The sequence below is a fragment of the Engystomops pustulosus genome, chromosome 2 (genome assembly GCF_040894005.1).
Source record: "Engystomops pustulosus chromosome 2, aEngPut4.maternal, whole genome shotgun sequence".
Classification (NCBI taxonomy): domain Eukaryota; kingdom Metazoa; phylum Chordata; class Amphibia; order Anura; family Leptodactylidae; genus Engystomops; species Engystomops pustulosus.
Genome location: NC_092412.1, coordinates 116,426,650 through 116,448,713, shown reverse-complemented (window position 1 = coordinate 116,448,713; position 22,064 = coordinate 116,426,650). Strand labels below are relative to the sequence as shown.

General features: G+C 39.7%; 1 protein-coding gene across 4 annotated transcripts in view; it reads left to right on the top strand.

Moving 5' to 3' along the window:
• NF1 (neurofibromin 1) overlaps positions 1-22,064 on the top strand; it is a 138,824-nt gene that overhangs the window by 45,105 nt on the left and 71,655 nt on the right. For 2 of the 4 annotated variants that reach the window (XM_072136113.1, XM_072136112.1), the window contains exons 13-28: positions 4,732-4,866; positions 5,049-5,162; positions 7,884-7,963; positions 9,809-9,932; positions 10,039-10,285; positions 11,036-11,109; positions 11,203-11,286; positions 12,000-12,440; positions 12,590-12,729; positions 13,643-13,765; positions 14,243-14,326; positions 14,402-14,518; positions 16,723-16,904; positions 17,325-17,536; positions 18,175-18,336; positions 19,366-19,469. In XM_072136113.1, the coding sequence (XP_071992214.1) occupies positions 4,732-4,866; positions 5,049-5,162; positions 7,884-7,963; positions 9,809-9,932; positions 10,039-10,285; positions 11,036-11,109; positions 11,203-11,286; positions 12,000-12,440; positions 12,590-12,729; positions 13,643-13,765; positions 14,243-14,326; positions 14,402-14,518; positions 16,723-16,904; positions 17,325-17,536; positions 18,175-18,336; positions 19,366-19,469 (2,423 nt within the window). Of the gene's footprint in view, positions 1-4,710; positions 4,867-5,048; positions 5,163-7,883; positions 7,964-9,808; positions 9,933-10,038; positions 10,286-11,035; positions 11,110-11,202; positions 11,287-11,999; positions 12,441-12,589; positions 12,730-13,642; positions 13,766-14,242; positions 14,327-14,401; positions 14,519-16,722; positions 16,905-17,324; positions 17,537-18,174; positions 18,337-19,365; positions 19,470-22,064 lie in introns of all 4 variants that reach the window. The other 2 variants (XM_072136111.1, XM_072136110.1) reach the window with 1 other exon arrangement.

Genomic DNA, 22,064 nt, shown 5'->3' with positions numbered 1-22,064 from the left:
AAAAGCTGTTTAGGAAGTTTATACATTGTTTTATCAAGGTTACTGCAAACAAATTGTTCATAAACATTTTCACTCATTTTCCGGTTAATGTCTTTAATAGTGAGCTTTTCATGTGGACTTTCTAGACATAGACACCGAACAACACCATTTGTAATGACTGACCTGTTCACGTTAGGCATAGTCCCTGAGGCTTGCCCATTGACTTTTGTTTATTTGCGTTTTTTGTTTATAAAAGTTAATGGGGTTTGCCAGCCCATGAAAGTGCAGTCCAGCAAGCATTACTTGCCTGTCTGGCCACCAGCGCTGTCCTTTGGTCCTTTTTGGCAGAATTTTTGTATAAGCCTGTAGTGAGGAGGTATCAATATACACACGTCTGTGCTGCTGCCACTTACTCCCCTGGCAGTATACGGACACCACCTGATGCAGCCATGCACGGGTCAACTAAGAGTGCTAAGAGTGCAGCGGGCAGGACTGATAAGTATTGCCCTGGCAGTAAGTGTAAGTTGGAAAAACCCTTTTAGGCAACCCATCTAATAAAGCTGGAATTGTGTTTTTAGCTCATTTGTTTAATGTGAGGTGCCCTCTCATTTGTGGTGCGCACCTTTTTTTTTAATATAAGCAGTTCTAAGGTGATGGCAGTCATGCTCAGTGGTGAACTTTTTTTCTGGTCCTAGAGGAAGAGCAGTATTGGGCAATTTTGAGGGGTCGTACAGATAACTAATATAAAGGACATGGGAAAACACATAAGTCACATTTTCTATTACCAGTAGAACACCCTGCTGCCCGTTACTGATTTTTTTTTTTTTTTTTTTTTTTTTTTTTTTAAATAAATAATGAAACATCAGATATGTTTGTTTGACACTTCTAAACAGTCTATGAAATTTAAATGATATGTGTGTGTGTATATCTCCACAGTCCACTATTTTGCATTTGTGGATTTGCTACCCTGTTCCTGCTCTAAGAATAACAATGTTCTGCAGTTGTACTGTAGCAGTACCAGTATGGGGGGACATGTTTGAGGAAGGAGTTATATATTTATTAGATGAACTGTTGGGCATATAGTGTAATTTTTTTATATGCTCTTGTAGCAGCTTTATTTTCATACAAGGCAAATTTTAGGTCTTTATACCTTTATATTGAACTTTAAATATGAGTTCAGTTTATTCTTCCTTATATAGAAATATTAATTTTATAGAGCAGATATTCAGACATATCCGTTATGTTTTATCGCAGTTTAGACCGTAAATGCACATCCACATTGCTGGTGTGTGCACTTCGAGGACTTTGATTTGTTACACTTTTAGCACTGACAGTTCTTTTCTATTCGCTCTTTGTCAGAGCATTTCTTGTCAAGGAGATATAGGTTGCCCCTATAAACATTAAATGGTTGTCTGATCCCACCAATATAATGTGTTTTGGCAGTTTAACCAATGTCAATATTAAGGCTATTTCAGACAACCAAGGTTGGTCCTTGAATCACAAATTGTGCAGTCTCCTTTTTCACAGACCAACAAATCCACAAATTTCCCCCTGTGGTATAGCAGCACCAGACTGTTGTAATGATTTCAGTCAGGTTCTTCAGTTATGCAGGGAAGAGGGGATTTTGTGCACCATATATCACTATGAAGCACGACGGTGGGTCCCTGATTCATGTGCTGAGCATGATGGTCTTAAACCCTAATACTGACATATCAGGATAAATTCCCCATACACAAGATTAGTGAAATCCTGTAATGGACCAATTTGACATGCCTGTGCAGCGCTGCGTAATCTGTGTGCGCTATATAAATAAAGAATTATTATTATGTTTATGGTGGCTTCCCAAATCTCCTCAACAGCAAATGCTGGACAAAGGAAGTATCTGGACGTGCAGTCTAATGCTGTCTATGACCATGAGGAGTCTGTAAGGTGTATCATTAAAAGAAAATCTACCATCAAAATCAAACGTGATAAAGCAGGGACACTTACTCATAGATTCAGGCACTGCGACTGTGATCATTTTTTAAAATTTGTTATCAATGCTGACCAGAGCACCTTCATTCTGAATCTTCACATGCTGTTAAACTGTCTCCCCATCCCCCCTTCTTTAACCTTCCCTAATTTCTTTAGAAAGTTTCAGAATATAGTGGTAGGGTTCTTCTGCACAGTGTAATAGCCTGTGAAGATAGGCCTGTGGAGGATCTCTGGTAACATCCCAAGGAGCTCTTCTGGCTCCGTAGCATAATTTTAAAAGTTGATTTTAGTAGCTAGGAGGCCCGAGTGTCCTTGGGTTAACATGCTGGATTTTGATCTATTTTTTTAAATTCTGATAATAGAACAGAGGAAAATTTTAGACAAGTTTACATTCCATTAGAACACTTTTTTTTCCTCTTGTTTTTATTTTATATTTTAAATATCTAAAATAAAATGTTGCAATCTGCCAGCTGTTATGTCCATGATGTGGGAAGGAAAACCGTGATTTGTTTCTTCAAATGTTAATGCTACACTGATGTCCATTATCATATATGTAAACTCCCATCTACTTATCCTAAATTCAGGAAGGGCTCTGCTACTTGCTTTTACACCACTAACTCACTAGGGTCTGAAATATCCTTCTTAGCATTTAATTTTTATGTTAAAACATGACTAATTACCTATTAAAAAAATATTTTCAAAGTCAAATGCAAATGATCTGAAGGGGACCTGAGATAAATGTAGCTACAAAGCTGAAAGGGCGTGTGGGTCATTACTTCAGATGGCTATATCTTGGACTCTATAGTAGCTGTTAGCATAGGTGGAAAGTGGAGCTGCAGCTTATATTCCCATTTATGTCCTTAATTGCCTGCGTCTCTGGGTCCATAGCTCACAGAACCAAAATGTTTAGAAATATGACTTTCATCTTCATCAATGGCATTGCTTTAGATACTTTAGAACCCAAGATATGGGCTTTTCCTTCAGAAGCAAATCATCTCGGGCAAAGCTAACTTTTCTGCTCATTTGCATATGATTTTGAAAGTGATTTTTTTCTTTAGTCAATATTTAAACTTCACAGGGATGCAAAGGTTTGAAAAAAACGGGTTGGTGTAAGACGCGCTGCCCCAATTGAGTAGTATCTGACACGGTAGTAGAGTTCAAGATATTATTTATTTAGAGGATAAAAAGGACTGTCCTTTTTATCCTCTAAATAAATAATATCTTGAACTCTACTACCGTGTCGGATACTACTCAATTGGGGCAGCGCGTCTTACACCAACCCGGTTTTTTCAAACCTTTGCATCCCTGTGATTCCCTATCCGGCACTCCCACTGTACTGGACCCCGGGAAGACTCAGCACACCCTAGCCACAGTTACCGGAGAGCAAAAAGTATCTACTCCAGACGCATAAGACACAAGGTGTCTTCAGGTGAGCAGATACTCTCTAATGCCTCATCTCATTTACAAGTGACCTATTGCACTAGGGGCGCCGCCCGTGTCTCGTTCTATTTTTCAATATTTAAACTTAACAGATGGGCCTGTGTTACCTGTACTTGCCTCCACCGGCACTCCCCAGCCATGGTCCGTCGGAGCCCTGCCCCTGTTTGTTTACAGGGCACATTGTCTCCGCTCTGACAAACCCTGGCACACCCACCCATTTTCTTTCCCAGCACCTGCAATAGTGTGCCAGGCCACCGTAATATGTCAGAGCATAGGTGGTGTTCCCCTGTTGGTGGATGTAAGTTTACTGTATAAGCCTAATTTTTCAGCACAGAAAAAGGTGCTGAAAAACCCTTACTCGGCTTCTACTCGAGTCTATGAAAATAAAGCCTCTGTACTCACCTTTCCGACACCCTCGCAGGTCCTCTTCTCTCTTCAGCTCTGACTTTGGCTCCCTGTGCTGTCCCGTCGCACACACCATGATGTCAGCTGCCTGCCGACATCATAGTGTTTGCTCCGCCATTGGCACACACTATGATGTCAGCAAATGGCTGACATCATGGTGTGTGCGACGGGACAGCACAGGGAGTCTATGCTGGAGCTGAAGACAGAAGAGGTTCTGCAGGTGGCGTCGGAAGGGTGAGTACAGAGTATGGTGTTTTTTTTGTTTTTGTTTTTTTGAGGCTGGGCAGGGAGCAGACACTGGCTATATACTCGGGGCCCATGCACTGGCTATATACTCGGGGGCAGGGGGCTGCTGACTATATTCAAGGGGGCAAGCACTGGCTATATATTGGGGAGGCTATGACCAATGCATTTCCCACCCTAGGCTTATACTCGAGTCAATACGTTTTCCCAGTTTTTTGTGTTAAAATTAGGTGCCTCTGCTTATACTCGTGTATATACCATAGGTTTTATCTCCAGCTTTGCTGCAAAGTTTTTAATTAAGTTGGACTACCCTTTAAAGAGGGAATTCTAGAAAGGTTTTTATATACCCTACTGGAGTAGTTAAGTGAGGTTAAAGCTGGTGACAGGTCCCCTTCAAGAGTTTGTCACCACTGCAACTTCCAAATAGATTCAGTATTTGCCTATGAAGGGACTTAGATAAAATAAGCATTTTGACTTTTAAAGTGTGTCCCATTATTGCTCAACTCTTTCTATCGGGAAGCATTGCGTGCAAGTTTCAGTTATGTCAATTTAGCACAACTTTTTTCGCTTTGGTGCATTTTGCCAATTGAAATAGTATGTTTTTTACTTTTTTTTTAGTATGTCTGTTTTATGCTAAATATATAGTTTTCTAATTCCTTCTATTGACAGTGTGCTGGACTTTTTCCTCAGAGTCTTACCTTTAAAGAGAAAATGCCATACCTTAAGTTTAAAGAGAAACCCACTGACCTGGAGACTAGAAGTTATAAGTATTTGTTGCTGTCTATGGTCAAACTCATCCACGGGGACCCAAAGTTGCTTTTATATGTAAGTAAATTTGGTCGCCCATAAAATTCTTTGTATCTTCCAATGACATGAAGATTCTGGGATTGCTCTTTAACTTTTTTTTATGTAATGTGCAGCATTGAACTTTTTCAGATGCTTTATATCATCTTAGGTGATTTGAAATATACATAGTATATTACCATATCACGTTTGCTTGTCCTTAGAACCCTGGGAAACCTGGACCTGATACACAGAACAGCACTGCTGAGTTAATAAATGGATTGGTACAGCTTGTCCCGCAGACAAACATGCCAGAGATAGCACAAGAAGCCATGGAGGTGAGTTTCATTTCTTGTGATAAATGAACAGTTTGTCAGTCCTGTCAGTTCTTGGTGTTATTATCTTGTTTTAGAAGGCTGGCACAACTTAAAGGAAACCTGTCAGCAGAAATTGACCTATTAAGCCACTACCAATACCTTGCCAAGCAGCTGAACACCTTCCAGATCTTATCTTATGACCCAGTGTACAGCATTATTCAGAAAATTGGCTTAAGTGTGAGGTGTAAACCTGGCCGTATAAAGTCAAGGAGGCAGAGATTTTAACACTTAAGTCAAGCTCTTCCTCAGAACCCCCCCTTCACTATTACTGATGGTCCTACACCCAGAGACCTCAATAACCAGATCACCAGAAATCCAATGCATGATGGCAATCACAGAGGAGGCAGCGTTCAGGGATCCTTACCTTGACTTTATACAACCAAAATTTACATCTCACTTCAAAGTTGATTTTCTTGGTGATGCCACCACACTGGACCATGAAAATAACAAAAACTAGAAGGTATTACGATATTTGACAATATTCTGTTAGTGGGTTATAAGGCCACTTGCTGATGACAGGTTCCCTTTAATGCACCAGTCCTGCTGTTCTGTTGCATTACATGTTATACTGGTTCCAAGCATCACCTGCCGTGTAAAAAGCAATTCACACATTTGGAGAATCCACAAATTAGAAAATTAACAAAGTGAACTTGAGGTTCTTGGTTACATTTTGATCAAAATGCATAAGCCCACTGACCTCTCTACAGTGTCCTTGTTTTAGTGGGTACCCACCCTCGTAAGTATTGCACTGTAGGGACCATAACCCAGTATCCCCTCCGTACCTATGCTGGGCCCTCACCAGCGCTGCACCACCAAAAAATAGCAGACACCATGCAGTAGCGCACTTTGTGATCAGGTGCTTATCTCTCCGAATGTTGGTAAAAAGCAATAGAAACAGGGCTAAGCAGTTGCTATTTTTCGCTTGGGCATAATGGCTGTGGCATGATTACCAATAATAAATGTACTGTAGTAAAATTCTAAATGTATTTTTTTAAAATGTTACCTGCTAGGTTTAATTTATTTTAAGACTATTGACTACTGGTGTACTAAAAATAATAGAGGTAATAATTATTTAGGTCTGTGTCTTTGATTCGGCGCACGCCTGTCACCATTCTCTGTTGGAATAAATCAACATTGAACTACAGCTGAATACAGGCTGCAGCCAGAGGCTGTAATGTGACTGCACTGTCAATGTAACATCACCACTGAATCTGTATATAATTAGAGGCTGGTGTTGACGGATCCTGGATGGGAGACATATGGAGAGTTAAATAACACTACCTCACCGATGGCATTTACATATTTATAAGAGTTGGACTCTTAACCCCTTACTGATATGTGAGATCCTCTCCATACAAGTTGGGTGTTTGCTGCATATTGCAGCAAATACCCACCAGTAACGCCAGCGGTTGGCACAGGAACCAATCATAGATGTTAACCATTTAAACATTGTAATAGATGTGTAAAATCCCAAATACTGTAGTATAGCAGTATGTGCTAGGATTAATCAGAAAGTAACTTAGGTGATCTGAAAAATAGTAAAAATAAATAAAGAAAACATTTTAAAAATCTAATAATTAAAATCACCCTTCCCTTGAACCGATATAAATAAACAGTAAAAATCATAAACCCGTTATTATTGCAGCTTCCCAAAATGTCCAATCTGTCAAATTTATAATAGTTCTTTTTTTTGGACAGGAGATTTTAATTTTTGTAAATGTATAAAAACATTATAAAAGCTATAGAAATTTGGTGTTTGCGTGATCTCACCAACCCAAACAATAATGTAGACATGTCATTATGGGCGCACAATGAAAGCCGTAAAATCCCATCCCACAAGAAAATGGTGCAGAAAACAAGCCCTCCTACAGCTCTTGACATGGAAAAATAAAAAAGTTGAGGGTGAGGAGTATAAATTTGGTAACGCAAAAACAATAAAGGGCCTTGGTGTTAAGGGGTTGAATGTAATCTTTGATTTAGGAACAATTATATTGCATATTGACATGTCCAAAATTATTGAAGGTACACAACTGCTGCGAATACCATAAAAATGAAAAATATGGCAGCATATATATATATATATAATGTATGGCTCCAATAAATAAATATGTAAAATTTATCAGAAATATCTGCTATGGTTGTCCACCTAAACCAATCAGAACTCAGCTTTGAGTTTTAACTCGGCTAGCTCTAGCGGAGCTCTGAGTGGTTGCCATGGGCAACTAGAACACCTCTGCTCTGACACCTCTGATAAATATCCCCCCCCCCCTATAAAGCAGTGATTTACAAAAAAGGAATGTTTATTAATTTTTATATTAAACTGCAATGGTATTAAAAATAGTGAAAAACTGTATAAACCTTATAATTATAGTATTGCTGTAATGGTGTGGGACCAAAGAATAAAGTTTTGTTATTTAAGCCACAAGGTGAACAGTACAAAAAGGACAATATGGCAATTGCTGTTTTTTTTAGAGTTAATAAAGGTTAACCACCGAGACAGAAGTACAACAAAATGGTACACAAACAAGCCTTCATACAGTTACATTGATGAAAATTAAAAAGGCTCCAATTACAACAGAAAACGAAAAAGAATAGCTTAGTTTAATAGGCCTTAACCAGACAGTTTCTAAAGTGCTTTTAGTGTCAATACTATTTCATCTAAAAGAATACTTTGTCCCATAGGCGTTATTGGTTCTACATCAGCCAGACAGCATTGAACTGTGGAATCCGGATGCGCCAGTAGAAACATTCTGGGAAATAAGGTAGGTTTAAGTTCTGTATTTTTGATTGCTGGGGTATGAAAGTTCTGATTACTTAAAGGGAACCCGTCACCTGGGAACTCATTTTCACGAAGACCAGTTGCAAAAGCCCAACACACATGCATTGCAAATATGCCTTTCTGCTTTCTCTAACCATTTTGCATTACAATATAATTGTGTGTTATAACTTACCTTGTATCGTGACAGAATCCTTTATGTAGTCCCAGGGGTTGGGCTTTGGTTTAGATGCATTTCAAAAAACAACACGTGACTTGTCAGTGTTGCTCACTCTTCAGCTTTTGGCCCCCACCTTTGTAAAGGAGGAGGGAGGAGCTGTATAAGAGCACGGAGCTCATAGCCTAGTGAGATGACATCAGTGGGAGAGGGAGGAGCTGTACAGGAGCACAAAGGTGGGGGCTGAGAACTTGGCAGTCTGCAGCACAGACAAGTGTTGTTTTTTGAAATGCATCCAAACCAAAGCCCAACCCCTGGGACTACTCAGAGGATTTTGTTAGGGGGCAATGTAAGTTATAACCCACAATTGTATTATAATGCAAATTAATAGAGAAAGCAGAAAGGCATATTTGCACTGCAGCTGTATTTGGCTTCTTTAACCTGTCTTTAGTGAAAATTAGATCCCTGGTGACAGGTTCCCTTTAAACAGCATTTGCACTGATTGTCTACTTACAATTCACTGCTAATGTCTGTGTCTCTGCAGCTATTCTCTTCCGTAAAACCTTATCTTAGACTTTTGCGTGCATCATCTGTAAACTTGCAGTCTTCACTAAGGGATCAAGCACAGAAGTCTATGGAGAGGCAAAAGGACACAGGAAGAGAATACAATGCTGCTTAGTGAATGTCCTTTATGCTCCTCTTCTAAGGATGTGCTTTAGAATTCTAGAAAGCTTTTTTATCTATTGGAGACCTAGCATATAGAGATCTGGTCTAAGCATGGAACAGGTATCCAATACAAGGGATCATAGTGGCTTTGCTTTTTTATGACAGTTCTAGACGGCAGAAAGATCTCATTTCCGCCTTCAGACACCTGGCTGATACCATCAGCAATGATTGCTGTATCTTTGTGGTCTTTTGGGGAAGGCGCTCCCTCTCTCACCTGGTTACCTATGACAGACCTAACAACAGCCTTAGGATTTGTCATGTATCAGTCATTCAGCCCCTTTTCAAAGGAGGCTTCTTATAGGCTGCTTCTTTGTATAATACACCTTGTATTATACAAGTTATAACAAAATTTTCTCATAGTTGAACTAAAAAATACTGTAAGTAAATTCCAAACAAAGTGTGTAAGATTAACCAGGTTTCACAAAATTTCACAAAATAAAACCATTGTTTTTCTGTTGTTTTGCTTATCATAAAAATTGTGGTAAAAAATAAGCAAATATGAGTGAATTCATATTTTTTGTGTAAAGGTACAAATAAAAACTACATTGAATCATGCTCGCTCAGCTCTATCACTGGAAAAATAAAATGGTAATGAGTTTCCAGTGGTCTTGGTGATAATTTTGTGCAAAATAAAGATACTTCTGTTTAATTTTATGATCATTATCATGATAATAGATTTATTTGTTGGCGAATGTGCCACATTTTTATTATATAAAAGTCATTGGCAGTCCTGCTTTTTACATTTTTTAATAAAAAAGTAAAGTTCCCTTCTCCAAACTTGGATTTTATTCGTTGCATAAAAAAACAAACAAAAAAAAAACAGAGTGCTGCTGCATTTATGGAAAAAAATAGCTCTCTACATGTGACTAGGGGAAATGTACAATGGCTTAATAAGGGTTAATACATTTTTCTGTGATCATGCTTATTATGTTTATTTCTATCCTACAGTTCTCAAATGATCTTCTACATTAGTAAGAAGCTGACCGTCCACCAAATGCTGAACAGTACCGAAGTCCTTAAATGGCTGCGAGAAATTTTAATTTGCAGAAATAAGTTTCTTCTTAAGTACAAGGTATTTGTGAAAAGATTCTTTATGAACATCGTTTTCTTATGCAGACATTTGTATTTCTCAGTGTACCCCTATGAACACAATTCCTTATGTGTACTGCTTTGTGTAGGAGAGTGCCGCAGCTGGAAGTGGAATTCCAATATGTCGGCAAGCTCAGACTAAATTGGAAGTTGCTCTCTACATGTTTCTTTGGAGTCCAGATATTGAAGCAGTTCTTGTAGCAATGTCATGTTTCCGGAGCCTGTGTGAGGAGGCTGAAATCCGATGTGGAGTGGATGAAGTGTCCGTCCATAATTTCTTGCCAAATTACAACACCTTTATGGAGTTTGCATCTGTCAGCAACATGATGTCCACTGGTAAGGACATACATTGAATGGGCACCACTGTTTGGGCATACTATTGATTTCATTACTGACTTTAATTATTAGGATTGAACCTTTGACCACTGACACAGAAAGAAGTCTTTCATTTATAGCACTTTTTAATTAACGGGAGCCATAAACAGACTTAACTGATGTTCTAGAGCACTCTTCATGTATAATCTCTCAAATCGGCAAAAGTAAAGGCGGGCCCCAGGTTACATACAAGATAAGTTCTGTAGGTTTGTTCTTAAGATGAATTTGTATGTAAGTCGGAACTGTATATTTTACAATTGTAACCTCAGCCAAATTTTTTTGGGGTTTATGTGACAATTGGATTTTAAAAATGTTGGATTGTTCTAAGAACCAGGATTGACAATAAAGCCGAATTGCAAACACCTGTGATAAGTTATAGCGGTTTATTGTAGCCTAGGGCTAAAGTACAGTAAATGACCAATTACCAGAGGTCCTTTTGTAACTAGGGGTCATCTGTAAGTCATGTGTTCTGAAGTAGGGGACCGCCTGTACTAGGTTTAGCACCAGAGCATTGCAAAATAAAGAAATTATTTTTGTACAGGAGGTTTTAATTTTTGTAACTGTGCCTTAAAAAATAAAGTGGACAAAGTGGAATTTTTTTCCCGCCTTTAAAAAAAAAAAAAGTTATGGATTTTTGAAGTGAAAAATGACAACCCAAAAACGAAAAAGGGCCTGGTTGTTAAAGGGTTATCTTTCTACTTTCTCTTTTAGGCAGAGCCGCTCTACAGAAGAGAGTTATGGCCTTGCTTAGAAGAATAGAGCACCCAACAACTGGAAACACAGAGGTAACTAATTCACTAATAAGAAAACAATAGTTGCCTTAGATGTAGTTTACTTATTGCCATTTGGTTATATTCTAATCTGCATGTCCTCTTTAGGCATGGGAAGACACACATGCAAAATGGGAGCAAGCAACTAAGTTAATTTTAAACTTCCCAAAGACTAAACTGGAAGATGGTCAGGTACACAAATGTTTCCTGCATTTAGAATTTTCATTTTTTTGTATTTTAATTTTTTAATTGCTACTTTTTGGATGTTTTAATAGTATCTAACCTTTAAGTAAGCTTTGCAGATAACATTTCTTGGGGTAAGTACATAAGGAGTAAGAGGTTTTCTCAATAAGTGACTTGCAGCTCTCATCTCTACTGCTTTCTCTGAGTTAGCAGTCTTTTCAGCCAGCTCCATCTTCTCGCTCCCCTTCATTTTCCCAACAGATGTAATATAAAACCTTTTGAGCTTCTCTCTCGATTGTCAGATGGAACTGTGTAAGTAAAAAGCAGATTTAGGGAGGAAGGATGGAAAGATACAAATCATGGAGAAGGAAGACTGTTCTCTGATAAGATATATTGAGTTATGCAAGGTTTTCTGAAAAGTAAGTCGGCGGTTAATGTGTACAATGATATGGTGCCTGGAGATTATGGCATTTGTCAAATTGTTTTTAATGTAGATTATACATTGTATGATTATGCAATCATGTACCACTCGTTTATGTATTAAGTGATAATCTGTGATTTGACTCCTGAAGCCCTGGATGGAAATTTGGTGAAGCAATCTTCAGGTTTGACCCCTTGCCAATTCCTCTTTTGTGCATGTAATGGGAATCTAGAAATATTCTAGAAATCTTGGTAAAGGTTAACTAATTTGCATACAATTAATCAAATGAATTTACCAACAGGTGACAGAAAGTCTTCATAAGACCATCGTGAAGAGGCGAATGTCACACGTGAGTGGAGGAGGATCTATAGATCTTTCTGATACAGACTCTCTTCAGGAGTGGATTAACATGACTGGGTTTCTTTCTGCTCTTGGCGGAGTTTGTCTGCAACATCGCGGCAGTGTTGGACTTGTGACTTACAGTCCTCCCATGGGCCCTGTCAATGAACGCAAAGGATCTGTCATCTCAATGGTGTCTACTGAGGGAAATGCTGAAACGCCTGTCAGCAAGTTTCTTGATAGACTTCTGTCTTTGATGGTGTGCAACAATGAGAAAGTTGGAGTTCAGATACGAACCAACATTAAGGATTTGGTTGGTTTGGAATTAAGCCCTGCATTATATCCAATGCTCTTTAACAAAATGAAGAACAACATCAGCAAGTTCTTTGACTCCCAAGGGCAGGTAAGGAAAGAGAGACTATTGCATTTTCCCATTTGTATGTTTAAATTTTGTTTGGCAGTCCATCTGACTGCATCCCGCTTGTGCATACACTTTTACATGTCTCTTTGGGTGGACTGTAATAATGAGCTTACGTGGTCTTTACATTGTAGGTTTTACTTAATGACACAAACACCCAGTTTGTTGAACAGACCATTACCATTCTGAAGAACCTGCTTGATAATCACACTGAAGGCAGTTCAGAACATCTCGGACAGGCCAGTCTTGAGACAATGATGCTAAATCTTGTCAGGTAATAAAGGATCCAAGAGGTTCATAAGTAGCATAAAATAGTATTGTTAATGTCACTGTAAAAGGAATTGTCCAGCGCAGTGTTTACAAAAGGCTGTAGGTTATGTGCCACTCCATGACAGGCAGCCATTGAGGGGAACCTGCAGTCCTATGCCGTACTTGAAGGGATTTTCCCATCTGGACATTCACATTTAATTTTATTCATCTTTCATATATATTGAACATTTATTCAATTGGATATTACAAAAAATTTTTTTACGCAGTTGCAGATAATACATCATAAATGTAGTCATGGTGAACCTTGACAACTGTTCTTGGATACTACCACCCACACTCTTGTAGCCAGACATGCAATATTGATCCCTGCATGGACACCTGGATTCAAAATTTATTACCACAGAACGGCTGTGGGACATGCAGTAACTCCAAGCCATTTCATATGCAAAAACTTTGCTTAATCAGTCAAGCACCGGTGGTCATATCTAAGGGCAATAATGTTTCTTAGAGACAACATGACTGTATTTATGGGAAATAATCTTCACACGTGTACTTTGTTTTTTGTTTTTTTAACTTTAAAGGGGTAGTCCCATCTGGGCATTACATTTAATTTTAATTCATTTGCCATATGTAAATATTTCTTGGATACGACCACCTCATATTTTGGCAGCAGTTGCCAGACATGCACTGTTGAGGCTTTTCTGACCACCTGGATTTGTGGTTCGTTACCACAGGATGGATACCTCAGCAAACTTTAGTAGTAATCAGAGGCTTTGGCTGTGCTTTTAGTTTTTCATTCAGAGTTGCTTTTTACACATGCACAAAAAAATATCTTGAGAAAAAGTTTAAGCCCCTCCAAATCTAAATCAACCTTTTACTCTGTAGTCTTTCATTGGAAAAAAAATATGTATTCTTAGGTATGTTCGTGTATTGGGCAACATGGTACATGCCATTCAGATCAAGACGAAGCTGTGTCAACTGGTGGAAGTAATGATGGAACGTAGAGACGACCTTTCCTTTTGTCAAGAAATGAAATTCAGGTGAGTTTGTCTGTTTTTTTTGTAGTAAAACAAAAAGTATATGTGTGTTATCATGTTGTTATACATATCTGAATTAGCTACCGTAGTATGTGGTTGGGTGGAAATGTCTGTTGAGCTTTTACTACATTCTCATTGTCCTTCTTACTACAAGTACTATCTTATGACCATCTAACGAATATTTATCATCATAACATCTGCAGAAGCCGCTTCATACAAAAGAATTCAATTCAGGATTCCCCCTGTTGGCTTCTTACACATTGTATTCCTGTAGAAGCTAAAAGAACTTTGTCAGTTGCAATGATCCAAATACTTAGTCACCCCCACCAAATAAGGGTGACTATGAAAAACTTTGTGATACATCTTATAAAATGTAATTGGAGTTAATATGCAATGATTTATTATGCCTAGTAGTTAATGTAAGTCTTAATGCTGCTTTGATATTCAACCCTAATATTTAGTATTTTTATGTATTTTTAGAAATAAGATGGTGGAATATTTGACTGACTGGGTTATGGGAACATCTAATCAAGCAGCTGATGAAGATGTTAAATGTCTAACCAGGTATTGAATACTCTTAACATTTATGACACATTTGAGTTCATGAAGATCTGATACATCATGTTCTATTTGCTTCAGGGACCTAGACCAGGCAAGCATGGAGGCCGTGGTGTCTCTACTTGCTGGACTACCTCTTCAACCTGAGGAAGGAGACGGAGTAGAATTAATGGAAGCCAAATCACAGTTGTTTCTCAAGTAGGTTGTAGTAACATGGGTATTGGTGCCTGGCAGTGCTGATGACACATGGGCCACCCATGGTCCCTTGGTTTGTCAGCTGTGATCTGCACACGTTAGTGTGCACATAACTAACTGGGTTACAAGGAGTACTTTGCATGTCAGCAGTTTATGGCAGCAAATGATTTCCATTTCCATTGAGAAAACATATGTGTTTCTGTATGGCCTACATTTAGACACTTGTGGTACCTGGTCCTTACTATATATGTGAGAAGATGGTAATATTAGTAAATGACTGATTGCTTCCCATACACAACCATTTAATTATCTTAAGTTGGCCACAATGGTAAACTTCTGCAACTACTATACTGAGATTCTCTGTGACTCTTCTAGAAAACTTCTTTTCTACTTCATTGTGTTAGCATTGAAGGGAACCGGTTACCACAATTTGCTTCCAAAAGAGGGCTATGTCCAGACATGACACCCATACCTTTTATTTCCTCTTTATAACAGCACCAACCAGAAATAGGGGTTTGTCCCTGGGACAGGAAATCACGGTCATAAAAGGATAACTCCTCCTTTCATGTCTCAGTGGTTTCCTGTCCCTGGATAGGAGTCTCAGATGGAACCTCAGTCGAGGCTCCTAAACCTGACACCAGTCAAAGTGAGTGGGCTCCCCTGCCTAATCGGAGCTTCCCCATTGTCTAGGCAGCCTACATAGGGTGCCTGTCCGTGCAGGTTTTGCAGAGAGCTGCCTGTTTTGTTGGAATAGTCTACAGAAAGCTGCAGCCTCCATTGGTGTGCACACCAGACCACCTGTCAAGTAAGTTCAACAGTGTGTCTCCACTTGTGGTGCTTCAGCTGCACGTGGATGGTCTCTTGAGCTGCTTCCCTGACCCACTTCCTGTGGGGCACAGTTAGTGTGGTCATGTGACTGCTTAGTTGGGGAGGTGGGATATTTTAAAAATGTTGGCTGGACACATCTAGTTGCTGGGTTTTCACCACCTCTACAGCTGACCACTACTCACCAGAGAAATGCAGGAGCCTTATCTTTGGAAAGTACCTATATTCTCCCAGGCATGATTGCGAGTGGAAAAAAAAGTAGACAGGATCAGCCTAAAACGTAAAAATTTAATTGGAGCTCAGGGGTTTGGTACCTCATTGATGGCGAGTGTAGTACAGCGTTAACCTGGCTTCAACAAATGGGTTCTGATGGCATATTATTTTTCAGTGTATTGGGGGTTATACGATTGCTAGAAAGGCTATTGAGAAAACCCATCACAGGGTGTGTAGGGTTTGTGTGGTAGGCTGCTGACTTCATATGAAAGCCCACTTGTGCTTCTTGTATTCAAGTAAACTAAAAACCCCTCTTCCCTACTGGACTTGTACCATAAACTTGATCAAGTATGAAGTAGGGAATATCTTAGAACCCAGAGCATTAACTGATTGACTCCCCGGAACATTGCTAGTGATTTTTTTTGTATGTATTGGACTCTGAAAATAACGACTTGTACTACAGCAGTGTAGGGAATTCTGGTTTTTCGGTTGAAGGGATGGATTAGTTTTTAGATGTTTAGGAAAACCATGAAGGATGCAGAAAAGTATGTCTTAAGTATGTGTTATCTTTTCTGCTCAGTAAGATTTTTTGAGAAATATAACATTAAAAAACATTAAAGGCAAAGAATTGCAGTATGGTGACTGACAAATGGTCGAGCATTAGCTAGATGTAAGACATTGCTAGATTCGTTATACAGCAGAATTGGTTTCAAATCAAAGCATCAAATATCATTATAAAGCATTAACATATAGGATGGAACAGGTGAGGCAAATGCCTTTTAAGATAAACAAACAAAGGGTATGTGATATTTTTTTAATGGAGAAGGAGGGGAAAAAATTAGTGTTTGTGCCTCAGCCAGGTCACTCCTTGGTTTAACCAGTTGTTGAGCCAGATGCCCTGAAGTGCTCTACAGAGGCTTCCTCGCCTACAAAGCTCTCCAACCTCCTCTGCATATTTCTAAAGTGAATTCTTGGCATGTAAGGAGCAAATGGAATATAAAAATAAAAGTATACGTGCCATGTGTGGTCATAGCCCTACAGTTAGTTGATGTAGGTAAATCGTGGTAACAGATTCCCTTTAAATTTTCCCTGCTTTAATTGATCACATATTTCCCTATAATGTAATCCTCTGATCTATACATGACTAATACCTTTGGTCTCCTTGTTAGGTATTTCACCCTGTTCATGAATTTGCTAAACGACTGCAGCGAAGTGGAAGATGATGGCACCCAGACTGGGGGAAGGAAGAGAGGAATGTCCCGGCGACTGGCTTCCCTAAGACATTGTACAGTATTGGCTATGTCAAATCTGTTAAATGCCAATGTAGACAGTGGCCTTATGCATTCGATAGGTGAGATACCATCATGTTTTAATGTTTTGTTCTGCTTAATGTATATAGAGACTTGTAAGTAATACATTGTCATTTTGCGTATGTGATTTGAGAAAATGTGAATTTCATCAGCTTTTTACCTATTCTGCATGCATTCATTAGCTATGTGCTGATGGAGCAATATGTGTATAGATCACTTTCAGCATTTTTGGGCTTTGTCAGCACTGATCCACTATGCTCCTGGGAAAATATGCAAAGTGGTCTCCAAATTGCCATTTACATTTACTGTGTTCAGCATTGCTTAAAGTTTCAAAATCTTTCTTCTGAATTCTAGGGATGAAAGATAAACCATCAATGCTAACAAAGTTTACCATCAATGTATCACTATTTTAATGTCCTTCCTTGTAGTTCTGTCTCTCATGTAAATATTTCTATTTCTAGGTCTTGGCTATCACAAGGATCTACAGACTAGAGCTACTTTTATGGAAGTCCTCACAAAAATCCTTCAACAGGGGACAGAATTTGACACATTGGCTGAAACGGTTTTAGCTGATCGGTTTGAAAGACTGGTGGAATTGGTCACCATGATGGGTGACCAAGGGGAATTGCCCATTGCCATGGCTCTAGCCAATGTTGTTCCGTGCTCACAGTGGGTTAGTTTGTAAAATTTTTTATATCTAACAAATTTTGCAGTACGCATTCAGGGGCAGGGGCCCGCCGGCTGTACGCATTCAGGGGCAGGGGCCCGCCGGCTGTACGCATTCAGGGGCAGGGGCCCGCCGGCTGTACGCATTCAGGGGCAGGGGCCCGCCGGCTGTACGCATTCAGGGGCAGGGGCCCGCCGGCTGTACGCATTCAGGGGCAGGGGCCCGCCGGCTGTACGCATTCAGGGGCAGGGGCCCGCCGGCTGTACGCATTCAGGGGCAGGGGCCCGCCGGCGGAGACTGTGATTAATGCATTTCCCACCCTAGGCTTATACTCGCGTCGACTATACTTGAGTGTATATATAGGAAATTTTTACTCAAAAATATTTCAATGTAGAGAAAAAGAGAGACTCAAAATTTGCAGTGGTCTCTTTAATTTTTTTGTAGAGGTGTGTGTGTATGTATGTATTTGTGTGTATATATAATATATATACACACAAACACATATACGTCTGCTGTTATTTTTAAAGACATTTTATATATTTCAATTTGTTGTGACTGTACAACTGTATGTTGAGATATGATGGGACTTCACCAGCCGAATTCATTTTTAATCCTTCTAACAATATTTTCTTTGTCTTGTGCAGGATGAGCTTGCACGCGTCCTTGTGACGCTCTTTGATTCCAGACATCTCCTGTATCAGCTTCTGTGGAACATGTTTTCTAAGGAAGTCGAATTAGCAGACTCCATGCAGACACTCTTCAGGGGAAATAGCTTGGCTAGTAAAATTATGACCTTTTGTTTTAAGGTAGGTCTGTAACCTATTAAACAGATATTGTCTTTACTTCTAAGAAGATCATTTAAGTACATTTAGGTACATTTCCTTTTCTATGCAATATATTATAAATCAGCTGAAACAATTCTTACATGGCCCCCATTGAATGAAAGTGGAATGAATTTATTCTGTTAACCCCAGATCGGACCCCAGAGTTGCTATAGCAACGTTCGGCGCCCCCCGAAAACGGTTCGGGGGGGCCGATCGTGGGGGAAAGACCCCCCAGATGCATGTTAGATGCCGCGGTCGCGCTGACCGCGGCATTTAACGGGTTAAGCACCCGCGATTGGATTATGTTATGATTTAGACTTTTTTTGAGTTATATGTTTTGGGAGTTTGGGGCATTTTTAGTGATTTATGACTTTATTTTTTTATTGAATAACTTTTTTTTTTTTTTTTACTTTTTCACTTTTATACCATGGGACATGAAGAAGCAATCTTCTGATTGCTTCTTCATGATAATATTCTGCAATACTGATGTATTGCAGAGTATTATCAGTGTCAGCCTATACACTTGCATAGGCTGGCACTGTGCCAGTAAGATGACGTCACAGACGCCATCTTACTGGCAATTCTTGCAAGTAACTCTGGGGTCCAGATCGGACCCCAGAGTTGCTATAGCAACGATCGGCGCCCCCCGAAAACGGTTCGGGGGGGGCGATCGTGGGGGAAAGACCCCCCAGATGCATGTTAGATGCCGCAGTCGCGCTGACCGCGGCATTTAACAGGTTAAGCACCTGCGATCGGAGGCAACTCCGATCGCGGGTCTTACACTGGCGTGCCGGCTATTAGTTACAGCCGGCACCCCGGGTTTCCCGATGCCGGTTCGGCTCTGATCCAGCGCCGTGGCGGAGCGTGAAGGGGTTAAGGATTGTTTTGGTTTTTTTTTGTTTGTTTGGTTTTTTTTAAGGAAAATAACATGGTCCTGTCTTTTCACAGGTCTCTTATGATGTTGGCATATAACTTACCTTGTACTTATTTCATACCATGTACTTTTTTCAGGTCTATGGGGCTACCTACCTTCAGAAGCTTCTGGAACCCCTCCTGAGAGTAATTATTATGGCTCCAGAATGGCAGCATGTCAGCTTTGAGGTCGACTCCACAAGGTTTGAGGTTCTTTTTTAGAATAAATCATAAGATATAACCTTTTACTAATTTAGACATTATAGGAGACTTATTCCAAACGTTAACATGGTAAGTTTTATAAGACCCAAATATGGTCACCCATATTATACTTACCCTGTTAAAAATTACCATTGCAATTTGGAGCTGCAGGTCACATGACCCTCAGTATGATAGAAGGGGCTTGTGGACATCCCACCATGAACATTAACATGGTAAGTATATAGGTTACCCTATAAGGGTGTTTATTCTTAACTAGTTAAAGTTTAATATATGTGACTAACCCCTTTAAAGGAAATCTATCACTGCTCACGTAGTGAAATCATGCAAGAACACCACCCTGTAGGTATGCCAAGTCGCTCTCTCCACTTATCGCCCATGCACAGAGACAAAATATCGCGCAGCTGCAGTGGGAAGTGGCAGGCTTCGCGATAGTGTCTCTGCGCATGCGCGATAAGTACTGAGAGCGACGTTACATCACAGCTCCTGGCACCAGAAGGAACGAGCATAAGAAGATTGAGACGTGCATAAATAACGTTTGTAAGGGAAGGAAAGACAGTCGGTGATGTAGGGGTAGCAAAGAAGGCGGCTCAATTGCTTATGTGAGTGAATGGATTTTATAGCTAAACTAAAGGTTGATGTCCCTAACCAAATTATGTGCCGTAATCAGTATTCAATAGCCTACAGGGTGGTGTGTTTGCATGATTTCATCATGCGAGCAGTGGTAGATTTCCTTTAAGCAAAAATTGCTAATTTCCACCAGGTCCCCCATAATGGTCACTTGGAGGTTGCCCTTTGACCTCTGTGGGAACAGTAGGGAAAAAGGTTATAAGTCCCCTCCCTGCATCCTCCTGCCAGTCTTTTTCCTGTTGCCACAGAGGTCAAGATCGAGAGAACTCTTTCAGTACTCATGAGGTCCTCTGAGCCAAAAAGTGAACTCATTGCTTGGAAGAGCCCCTTCATTCTAATAATTTTAAGAGTCCCTGCTTGTAGACCCCAACCAAATAACAAAGATTACCAACGTTTACAGAACTTTCTCGCTTTCTTGTTTATAATCCTTTTCCAAAGCTTGTGATACAGACCAAAGGAGTACATATGAGCATCTATAGCTTCCTCAAAAAATTCATGACTTGGTTTTAGTTTTTTTCGTAGTTCTGATTACAGACAGACCCTGGTTATGTACACGATAAGTTCAAATCTACAATTTGATTTCTTGCGATATGAACCAAACATACCTTGAGAATGCTGCAGCTACGCTGATTCAGGCACATATTTTGTTTAATCTCTGAGCTGAGTGGTTTTGCTGAAATAACAATTATAACATTGGTTGGATTGCTCATACACAGCAGATGGGGGAATTGTGCAGCGATTGATTACTTCTGCCTGTCAGGCACAACAGTGGTTACATCCTTCTCTTGAGCCGTGCATAACTAACGTAAGAGGAAAAGCGCCGAGCCCAGTCACAGAAGCAACACAGCCTCATAATTTTATAATAATAGTTTTTTTTTTTCAGCAAAACCACTCAGCTCAGAGTTCCTGCATCAGTGTAGCTACAACATTCTCAAGGTATGTTTGGTTCATAATTTATGAAATCAAATGGTAGATTTTCTTTAAAGGAGATCTGCCATTATAGATGAGCCCAAATAGGCTGAAAATACTTACCTATTCTCCTCGTCATCCTGGCATTGGCCTTCGGCAAGCTTGACACCCTGGGATCATCTATAAAAGAAACTTGGCAGCATGGGGACAAGATGTCCAGTGTATCGGGCTACAAAGTATGCGCTCAGGCAAGGGCATGCATAATTAGCAGCCCAGAGCACTGTACAACTTGTCCCTGCGCTCCGTGCTGCTAATTAGCAATTTCTTTCCTAGGTGATCCCAGCGTGTCAGGACCAACACCAGGAGCAGCATGAAGAGGAACGTAGGTAAGTATTTTCAGTCTATTTCGGCTTATCTATAATGGTAGATTTCCTTAAAGTTGAATTTGTATGCAAGTCGCAACAGGCATATTTTACTCCAGACAAAAAAAATGTTTGTGCTGCATTATAGCGGCAATGGTTGCCATGTAATACCACACCTATTGGTGTAGTGACGCCCTAGAACAAGGTCACCATGAAGTGGTTAGTGGGCCTATGCAATTTCATCAAAGGGTAACTAAGTTCTTTCCTTTTTTTTTTTTTTTCTTTTTTTTTTTCTCCCAATGTTAAACATTTTTTTTCCCAGTGACAATTGAATTTTCAAAGTTATGTGCTCACATGGGACCATGGGCTATCAAAAATGCTTCTTTACAAACACTTTACAGCTGATCACTGCAGCCTGGGACTAAAAATCGGCATCAAGATAGCTTCACCAGAGGTCACAGTGGACAGAGGGGTCCATCTGTAAGTCTGGTGTGACGATATGCATCTTATATTTTTGGGATGAATTATTCATCTTAGGCTCTTATTGGGGATCAAGACTTGCAGTCAAACATTTTTTTGGGGGCATATAAAACCATATTATGTAAGTGAAAATTTCATGACTGGGTGACATTTTCAAAAAAAAATTTACGCTAAGAAAATTTGTTTACAAGGGGATAT